At 53.6% G+C, this 10358-nt stretch overlaps 1 protein-coding gene across 4 annotated transcripts in view; it reads right to left on the bottom strand.

Moving 5' to 3' along the window:
- Positions 1-343: 343 nt before the first annotated feature.
- BLK (BLK proto-oncogene, Src family tyrosine kinase) overlaps positions 344-10358 on the bottom strand; it is a 79817-nt gene continuing 69802 nt past the window's right edge. For all 4 annotated transcript variants that reach the window (XM_045462378.1, XM_045462409.1, XM_045462398.1 and 1 more), the window contains exons 7-13: positions 9166-9312; positions 8565-8717; positions 7539-7718; positions 6292-6368; positions 3303-3453; positions 1959-2090; positions 344-1232 (exon numbers count right to left, since the gene is read on the bottom strand). In XM_045462378.1, coding sequence (XP_045318334.1) covers positions 1027-1232; positions 1959-2090; positions 3303-3453; positions 6292-6368; positions 7539-7718; positions 8565-8717; positions 9166-9312 — 1046 coding nt within the window. In that variant the 3' untranslated portion in view covers positions 344-1026. The remainder of the gene's footprint in view (positions 1233-1958; positions 2091-3302; positions 3454-6291; positions 6369-7538; positions 7719-8564; positions 8718-9165; positions 9313-10358) is intronic.

Raw genomic sequence — 10358 nt, 5'->3', positions numbered from 1 at the left:
CATCGCCTGATCATCTGCGCATCGTTAATGCGCCTGGTCCCGAGACTGGAGCCTGGGGCGCTCCCTCCTCTCTCTGCGTGCACCCAGCACCCCTGTAGCTACCGCTGTCGGAGCAAAGCATCCCGGAGGCCAGGATTGCTGAGGTGAGGGCGCCACCTGCTGGCCCTGCTCAAGTCTCCCCGAAAGGCAATGACCGTGGAGTCTTCTTCGGTGTTGTCCTTGGAGCTGGGAGCTCCACCGGAAACCCAGGGCCAACAGCGAGTCCCTTGCTGCGCCACTCATGCAAACCACCTACGTCATGTAGCGATGTCCAGGCTTGTCACCAGTAACGACACGGCAAAGGTCAGATCTTGTGACTTTATTACAGAAGAGTCCCAAAGTGCTGGAGTGCAGTCTAGGTCAGAGCTACCTGCCCAGAGCCGAAGCAGGTGGACACTTCTCGGAGCGGACATCTCGGGGCACCCAGTCCCGCTTCTGGGGTAGTAGAGAGGGAGCCACGCCGGGGCGCGGTCCGCACAGGTGGGAGCAGCGCGATTCCTAGCCACTTGCCGCGGACTTCTCGCTTTGGGCGCCAGCACAGTTGAGTCTTACAACGATGCCAAACACTTAACGGTGTGCCAGGAGTGTGCCAGGCGCTATTCTGAACATCTTACTGGGGTTAACTAATCCTCTTGAGGAACATAAGGAGGTAGGTACTATTATGGTTCTCCCTCACTGTACAAACGAAACAGTGGAGGCACAGAGAGGCTAAATAACTTGCCCAAGGTCACACAGCCCAAGAAGGGTGGGACTGCGATGGGATCTCCGGAGTCCATGCTGCGTGACCCACCTGTGAGGCTGCCTCTCTCTCTCCTTCCCTCATCTAGAAACGGGCCTATCAATTCCTCCCTGCCCTTCCAGTCGGCCTGGGGCTGGGGTAAGAGCCTCGAGGTGAACACGCCTCGTCAGTTCTACAGGTTGGGCGGGGGGCGCGAGCCATCTCCGGGCCCTTCCGCCGCTGGCCAGACCCGTGTCCTCGAGCCGGGCCTAGGGCTGGAGCTCGTACTGCCCTTCGGTGGCCGTGTGGAAGTCCTCGAGCACCGACTGCAGGAACTCGAAGGTCGGCCGCTCCTCCGGCCGGCTCCGCCAGCACTCGGTGATGACACCGTGGTACAGCTGTGGCGGGCACGTGTCGGGCCGCGGCATGCGGTAGCCGCGCTCCAGGCAGCGGATGACCTCGGGGTTGCTCATTCCTGCGGAGGGGATGGAGAGCGAGGCTGAGGGTGCGGCCGAGGTGAGGCGCACAGACCGGCGTCCCCTCCCTGGCAGGCCACCTGGCTGTCTGGCTAGTGCCACCCCTAAACATCCCTCTATTCACTTTCCATCGCTTGGAGGACAGCTGGAGAGGAGGCTGTGGGGCCGGTCCTCCGGTTGGGGAACCCTGCCTTGCTTAGCTGGGACTTCCCCGCCGCGGCCCAAGCCCATCACTCACTGGGGAGGCGCTTCATGAAGGCGCACCAGCCCGCCCAGGGACACGGCTCTTCGGCAGGCGGCTAAGCTGCCCACGCCCTCCAGACATGGGACAGGGAGACTGGGAGATTTCACAGTCAGGAGAGGGCTTTGGGGAATCCACCGAAGGTGGAAGGCCAAGGGGGAGACGACCCGCCCCCAACGGAGAACAAACCAATTCAGGGTAAACTTGAGTTCAGACCCTGACCTGTCCTTACTTCCAGGGTTCGGAGGCTCACTGACCCCTGCTGACCGAAGGGCATGCGGCCCCGTTGCCAGAAGCAACGTTGAGGAAGGAGGCGGAACCTCCGTCCCCAGGGTGACATGCGTGGGTCTCTGTTCCGACTGCGGGGACTCCATTCTGGCACGTGTGTGGGCAGCCCCAGGCACTAAGCATGGGATATCTGTCATCACAGCCATTTCAGGACAGCAGGGAGCCCACCTAGTCCTTACAGGATGAAGCCACCTACCTGGGTAGGGTACACGCCCGTAAGTGACGATTTCCATCAGGAGGATTCCAAATGACCACACGTCTGCTTTGATGGTGAACACCCCGAAATGGATGGCCTCTGGGGCAGTCCACTTGATGGGGAACTTGGCGCCTGTGAGAAAAGCCATGAACAGCTTTGTGAGGCCATGGCTGACTGTCCCTATGCACCTGCTCCCTCCCCTTGGCAGGGCTTGGACCACTGTATGCAACGGAGATGCTCCCAGAGAACCACTAAGCCCCACTAGGACACATGGCCAGGCATGTGCAGACACTACTGGGGCTCCATAGCGCAGAAGGACAACATGACACAAATGCCACCTCCATCACCCCGATTGGGTCATTGCCCAGTGGCTTCAGAGGGCCACCAACATGTGTTTCCACCTGGGACAGAAGAGTCATTCTCCGCCTCATGTGTTTAACAACAGGAATCACGGCCTGGGCAATTCCCCTTAACTCGTCCCTGCCTCAGTTAATCCCTTCCTGCCGAATGGAAACGATGATGGATGACTCATGTCCCACCTAGGGTCACAGGGAGGAGGGGATTCCAATCCTGCTGTCCCAGGAAGCCCTGTGGATGGCTGCAGCCCTGGTCAGCATTCAGAGTAAACTGCGCAGCTCGGCACTGGATTTTCCCTTACCTCGCCTCGCTTTCTTGGTCTCTCCAGCCAGCTTGAAGCTTCCTCAGCTGACGAGCCCTATTGACCCTTCTCCCGTGCCAACTGATTAACATGCTCAGCTAATATTGCTTGCTTGCCAGCTTACTTGATCGATGTATTGGACTGTTTCAAGTCCCCTTGGGAAGAGAAGCCCCACCTCGGGTATACTAAGGAACTAAAGCAGAGTGCTCTGTGGGAACCCTAATTCAGCTATAAGCGTTTGCTGCTCATGCTTCAGAAAAGTGTTTTCCAAAGTGTGTTCTGAGAAAAGCTAGTTCTGTGGGGCATTGACGGAAAAAGTATCTCGGGCTCCAATTCGTTTGGGAGCGACCAGGCGAAGCCCACGTACGCCGTTCCTTGCTGCAAGACTTCTCAGGGCCTTTCGTATGTTGGTGCGCATCAGGAATCTCTGAAGGAGGCCTGGATGGACCATGCAGCATCTCCAAACCTACTTGACCCCAAAACCATTCCTCATAGTGCCCTGCAGAGCGCCTCTAGGGAAACGCTGATCTAGGTGGGTGTAAGGCCAGAACTGTGAAAACCACAAAGCTTCTCAGATCTCTTCACACAAGGCTCTGCCCTGTAGCAACGAGGAGAAGTCCAAGGGGGTTTAGGGAGGTGGGGAAAGTAAGGCCCAAGGTCTCCCTGTAGATGGGGGCTCTCCTCACCTTCTTGGACTGTGTATTCACTGTCAATGATGCGGGCCAGGCCAAAGTCAGCGATTTTGCAACACAGGGACTCAGACACCAGGATGTTGGCCGCCCTCAAGTCGCGGTGGATTGAATTCATTTGCTCGATATACGCCATTCCTTCGGCGATCTGAGGGAACAGGTCACACAGTGAAAGACAGCAGAGGGACCTCCGTGCGAGGATGGAGCCCACCCAGCGTCCCCTGCACAGCCCCTGTCAGCAGAGGAAGGACCCTGTCTGGAAGGCCAGCCTTCATCCTCTCACAGCCTGGAAGGGGCAGGAACGCTTGGGAGTGTGTGTCGGGCTTGTTGGTAGGTGCATAGAGGGCGGTTCTGCTGCTGGGGAAGGAGCAGCTCCCCGAGTGGAGAGGGAAAGTGGCTTCAACCACTCCTCCGTTAGACAAGCCAAGAACTCCAGCCGCCTAAAAGCCCAGCAAGGCATATCCGCTGGTGTCAGAGCCAGAGAGACCTGAACCCCCACCCACCTCTCTCTCCTTGCAAGTGTCTGCAGGGGAGGAAGATAGCAGAATGAAAGCAGGAGAAAATGAAGGTCTCTCAGGGGGCAGGGGAAGAGGACAGGGAAGGAGGGAAGGAAAGGGTCTCATCTCCTTGCCACACTGGACTCCCTGTTCCTGGAGTGGTGAGCCCTGGATTGGAGTCCTTGACCTCCACCCCCGGAAGGTTGCTTAAGCTCTCTGAGGGGTCACTGTCCTGACTAAGAATTGAGCGAAGGGGGCTCCAGGGTACGGAGTTGAGGTGAGCATTAGGTGGCCAAGGCCCTAACCCAGCACCACCCGAGGCAGGCGCTCAGAGCACACGCAGAATCCCAGTGGCACCCAGGCAGTTTCTGTTTCTGTCCCCGATCGCCAGCACTGGGCCCGGACTAGCAGCTTGAGTTGCTCTTGTGTCTTTTAGTGGAGGACACTCATTCGGGTTGTATCCACTGCGCTCCCAGTTGACGGATGAAGACACTGAGAATAGAATGCTGGTTTCCCTCCTCAGACCTGCTATCACCAGGAAGCCAGCACTGGAATTTATCCCACTTCTCCCTATGTGCCTGTTTGCATTGGTTTATTCGTGAAGCCATTCACTTATTTATTCTTTTGCTAAATCATTCCATCAATATACATTTATTAGTATGGTTCTGGCCGGGGGGCTATGAAGCTGAATACCAAATGCCTGGTATCTAGACAGCATTTACTGGTACTCATCCCATTAACAAATATGTATTCAGCAGTACCAGCAATGATTTTTTTTAAAAAGGTTGAGAAAGACCCAGATGTGCTTTCGAGGAGAAGACTATACGGCGCTCAATGCCAACAGAAACGCGTGCACCAAGTGCTCTGTGCCACTTTCCCGTCCAGGGAAATTTAATTTAATTTAACTTACGTCTTGAACACTGATCAGGAGTTTGCCAGATGAGTTTGCCACTGATTAGGAGAATGCCAGGGTTCTGCCCAGGCATTCTGAGCAGAGGGGGAGCCTGAACTCACAGGTGTGACAGCACGTTTGGGGCCTTGGTGACTCTGCCAAGTAGGGCACGTGGGTGGTGGTTGTAGGGGAGGTTTGCATTACATCCTGCAAAGCAAGAAAAGGAGTGCCCAGAAGGGTAGTGTGTGTGTGCACGCATGCATGGTGAGGCGCTAGCATGATGAGAATGTGGTTAGAAGCCGTTTACCTGGAAGGTTCTGATTTTCTGGTTTCCTAACCCTTAGATTCTTGGCCACATCTAGGTCTAAATGCAGGTGGCTTTTCATATCCTTCATCCCTTAGTGATCCAAGATTTCTCCAGGGATTGAGAAAGAGACAGAGGAGAGTGAGAAAAGGAAAAGAAAGAAAAAGGGGTGGACAGGTTTATCACTGTTATGTGGTTTGAAACTGGTTAGCAGCGTGAATTTTCCGAGACCACTCACCAGCCTGCTCAAACCCATCTGTGCTTACCTCAGTGGAAAAAGGGCATCGTGACCTCAGTTCCTGAACTGATACTAACAGCAGATAATACCAGATAAGGTGGAGATGGGGCGGTGTGGGGTGAGGGGGAGGTTTCCTCTCTGTAGCCGGATGTGTGTGTGTGTGTGTGTGTGTGTGTGTGTGTGTGTGTGTGTATGTGTTTATGTGTCTCACAGGCTGACCACAGACCAGAACTTTTCTGCTGAGGGTCCCAGTTTTAACAGACATACACACTCAGGGCCACCAGATGTGTTTTCCTGCCAGTTAGAACCCTCAGCTAACTGAGGAATCCTCGGGGAGGAAAGATGCCTCCTCTCCATTTTACTCTTCACTTCATGAAGTCTGGATTGTGATTCACCTGCTGTAGAAGGCATTTCTGGGCACCATCAGAGGAAGAAGTGAGGTAACAGCAAAACATCTGCCTACAGTGTTAAATGGGATTCATGTGACCGGATGGGCTTCCCACACCATCCATTCTCCCTCTCTAGTAATAGGACTCACCTCATCCCATCCTGGCTGCCCAGAGTAGAGACTACATTTCCCAAGCTCCCTTGCAGCCTAGGTGTGGCCAGGTGACATGGTTGGGGGGGGAAGAGGAGGGTGTTAAAGCAAGTATAGTAGGTGACTTCAGGGACACGTCTCTACAGGGAACATGGTGGGCTTTCTTCCCCCTTACTTCTTCCTGCCTGCCGAGGAGAGGACAAGATGATGAAGTGTGAACAGCCGTCTTGGACAATAAGATGACATATGCTAAGTACCCAGCAAGTGGAAGAATCGTGTGGCTTTGAGGGGCGGACCCACCTACCTGCCCCAGACTGCCCACCTCTGGATGTTTATGCATGTAAACCATTATTGCTTTGGGTTTTCTGTCCTTCACAGCCCAACTTAAATTTAATGGATACAACCTCTAAATAGCTGACTTTGTTAAGCCATAGGGCACAGAGGAGAGGGCCTTGGGTCCTGGGTCCTTTTGGGCATCACGACTCTCGGGGGCCGCTGCCCTCGGTAGCTCACAAACCTGGGCTGACATGTCGATCAGTCTCGGGAGGGACAGTCGGCTACCTTCATCTGTCTTCAGGAAATCCAGTAAGCATCCTAAAGAAAGAGATGTGGCATCTGCCCTTCTGCAAAATGATCCAAACCTGGCTGTGCCAGCCTCTCCCAAGCGTGGCATGCTCCCCACCTGATGTCAGGAAGTACGGGGCGCCCTGTCAGATCTCTAGTACGTCAAAAGAAACTCACCCATCGTTGCAGAGTGCTTTCTGCTTTACAGAAATTCTACCCACAGTCCTCATAACATCCCAGGGGGCAGCAAATGTATTCCCAGCTGCTCAGAGGAGGTTGGGTTTCATCCAGGTTCGGGATCACCCAGCCAGGGAACCAGGCAGGGAACCTGCTCTTTGTAAGTTCAGTGCTTCCTCCTCACGTGATTTTCCAAAGTGTCCCTTGCCCCCTTCATCCTTTGTTGGTAGAGATTCTGCCTCCGAGGACCAAGGGGGCAAGAAAATGCGAATGGAGAGAACTGTCCCTGGGGTTTGGCGCAGGAGACCAATGCAGCTCCTCTTTGGCATCTAACAGCTGGGAGGGACGGTCACCTGAGGTGGGGCTGAGAGGTGAGCAGGGGAGCCATCGTACTCCCAGCTCAATGTGGGGTCCCCTTCACGACGATTTCTAAGGAACTGTGTTATCATGGCACCTTAGGATCCTATAGGAAGCAATAGGCAATCAGGATCACAGGAAGGGTAGGAAGGAGGTCACAGGCTGAGGCCCGACCCCTGGCCCACTGACCTATGAAACCTTGACCCCACCATGGACCTCAATGGCCAGCTGGACCAATTTCTCTTTTCATCCATGTCAAATGCTCATATGGTTGTCAAAGGTCCCACGCCTAGTAAGTGGCAGAACTGGGACCAGAACCCATGTCTGGATGCCCGGCTTGCTACTCTTTGCAATGCCGCGTCCTCCCGAGTGGGCATCAAACAGTGCTGGGCACAGAAGATGCCCTCCAAAAGTGTGGGTTGAAGTGCTCCTGAATGGAGGACACAGCTCTGTAAGAACCACTGACCCATCTTGTTTCTGATCATCTGCCCTCCTGCTCCCCAGGCGCACGGAACAGAGTGGACGTTGGCTAATTGCTCCGGCCCGTGGCCGAGTGATCCCCCATGGAGATCCCTCGCCGGCAGACCCACTGTGGCACACCAGCCTCACCCCTGTCCGCCCCTCCCCACCCCTGTCTGAGGGATGCAGCCCCACGCAGGGCACCACCTCTGGCCATGTACTCGGTCACGATGTAAATGGGTTCCTTGGTGACCACGGCGTAGAGACGAACGAGCCTCTCATGCTGGAGAGTTTTCATCAGGTTGGCCTCACCCAGGAAGGCCTCCGGAGACATGGTCCCCTCCTTTAGAGTCTTGATGGCCACTTTCACGGTGTTTTGGTAATAACCTGAGCGCGGGTAGGAGAGAGAATAAAGAAGCCATTCAGAAGACCCAGAGGTTGTGGAAGGCGATCCCTTAACCAAAATGTACATAAGCTTCCAGGATCCCTCCTCATTCTACAGGTGCGGGACTGAGGCCAAAGCTGTCCCCCTAGGAAGAAGCCCTGGGCTAGAATGTACAGCTTCGAAGGGAGAGCTGGCTTATTTGACAGGATGCCAGCCTGTCTCAGCCTCTCGAGCTCAACTGGAACCTCAGGCAGTTAACCTCAAGAACTTACCCTGCCTGGGAGGGGACCATTTTACCTTTGCCCCGAGGGATAAAATAAAACACGGTCTTTTATAGTCTGATAGTGCCCATGGTGAACAGGGGAGTGATCATCAACTATACACACAGGAACCTGAAAGTTAAGTGACTTGGCCAGAGTCACACAGCCACAAGCAGTGGCTTGGTCTATTATCAGACCCCTGGAGCTCCTGGTTCACTGCTTACTATGTTTAACAGGTCATTTCTGTCTGGCAAACCAAAGCTAAGAGGAGATAGCCTTATGTTCAAGTTCACACACCTGTCAATTGCAAGCTAGCCCTGGGCAGTGAAGAGTGAGTGAGGGAACCAACCAAGGTTTTGGGAGAGCTGGATTCTATTCCTGCTGCATCACCACAGTGTCCTGAGGGCAAGTGACTTCAATGTCCTAGCCTGCCACTCATTATCTCATCTGTAAAATGGGTATCATGGCCTCTGTCCCTCTCCCGAACAAATGTTTTGGGGAAGCATGATGAACTGTGCGTATCTTGAGCCTTCGGTGCTTCGGGACACAGGGCAGGGAGAGAGAGGCTTCTGGCTGCCACATACTCACCCATCCAGACTTCGCCAAATTGCCCAGACCCGAGTTTCCTGACCAGCTTGAGAGACTGCCGGGGGATTTCCCATTCATCTTGGACCCACAGGTCTTGGGAAGCCAGGCTGACACAGGGTTGGGTGAGCCTCTGGCATAAACCATCCCCTTTCTCTGCATTAGGGAAGAAGAGATGGGGCTGGAGGTTACCAGAGCAGCCAGATCACATGTCTCCCTTGGGGACCATGTCTTTCCCAGCTGTGTCCCCTCTCATTTTTGCCAACTATACTCCCATTTCCAAGTACACATGTGCACGGGCACACACATACTACACACACACTCAGCTATTTGCATTCATTTTGTATAAAGTGAGGCATGCTATCATTAACCTGCTCTCTCTAAGATTGAAAATACTTGTTATTCTCCAAGTGGTCACATGCTGAGCCAGTAGAGGGAATTAAGGACATAGACTTTGAGTCATTATGTTGACATTTGTCCAGCCTTGGGATAATCCACCCCCCCACCCCCAAGATGGCACCAGTGAGTCACATGATCGTGAGATCTTAGTGATAGATACAAGGGGTCCTCTGCTCCCCACCCCCATCACATCTTCTTCTCTTACGAGAATAATGTTGCACCAAAGCCTGGAGAGTGGGGAAGGTGATGCGGGGGGAGATGTAATAGCCCCCTTCATCCAGGGAGCGGATCTTGTAGTGTTTGATCACCTCCCCCTGGGTGGTCACATCCTTCACAGTCAAAGAAAAGGCACCTAGACGGGTAATAGAGATACACGCATGAGAAGTAAGGCATACAGAGGGAAAATCAGGATTGGGATTTGGGCTTCATTTCACTGCCACTGGAAATTCTGCTCCCCTTCCACCATAAGTTACCTTTTCTTTCACCTCAATCTCAACCCTCCAAAAAACCTTTACTATCATCTCCACCCAACTCTGACCTTGATATTCCTCCCCCAATTTCCTAAAATTCAGTCATGGGATCACAGAACTCTGGAGCAGAGAGGATATTCTCCCAGCAAACACGATGTCCCTCACATGGGCCCCTGGTCATTCGGGGACACTTTGCCATGGACTACTGAGAAATGTAGAGTTATTGGAGGGACTAGGGGGTTGATTGATTCATTGATTCATTCGTTCATTCATTCTAGCTGAAAAGGCTGACCTTACCTCCACGAGCAATAGCAAATCCCAACCTTGAAGCACTCATGTTTGTGGAGGAGAACATAAGCAGCTATTTACTGGAGTTCTGTACAAATTTATACCCACACCTATGCATTTTGTCGTGTACAAGGGGTAGCAGGTGCTAAAAGTTAAGAACAATTTAGGAAGCAAGAGTTTCCAATGGAGAAACTTCCTTTCACAAACTTGGTGTTTTTATAAAATGCCTCTGTCCAGCTCTCCGGGTACCACACCTGCCACTCTTATGCAGAAGATGAGGAAACTGAGGCCAAGAAGGGGAATGTTGCTTGCTCCTGGTCACTCTGCTGGTTAGCAGCAGGCTTCAGGGCTCCCGATCCTCCCTGAGGACGTGTTTACCGCAAGCAATACCTCTCTGCCCCGCCAGGTGTCAGGCTCGGACACCTCTTTTTCCGGTGTGGACCCTTGATTTTTCACTGTGCTGTTTGTTTCCATCTCAAACCCCCTTTCCCTCTCATCTCCCTTAGGTATCACACCTCTCATCACCTACTTGCAAAAGGATGCAAGATGTGTGCACACCTTGCCGCTGCTAAGCCCATTCTCTGCCCATGACACCAGCCCCAGCCCGAGTGCTGCAAACTGTCTCCCCCATGCCCCTTGG

This window comes from Leopardus geoffroyi, chromosome B1, assembly GCF_018350155.1.
Source record: "Leopardus geoffroyi isolate Oge1 chromosome B1, O.geoffroyi_Oge1_pat1.0, whole genome shotgun sequence".
Classification (NCBI taxonomy): Eukaryota; Metazoa; Chordata; class Mammalia; order Carnivora; family Felidae; genus Leopardus; species Leopardus geoffroyi.
Note: the sequence above shows the minus strand (reverse complement) of the source record. Positions and strands in the feature narration are given on the sequence as shown.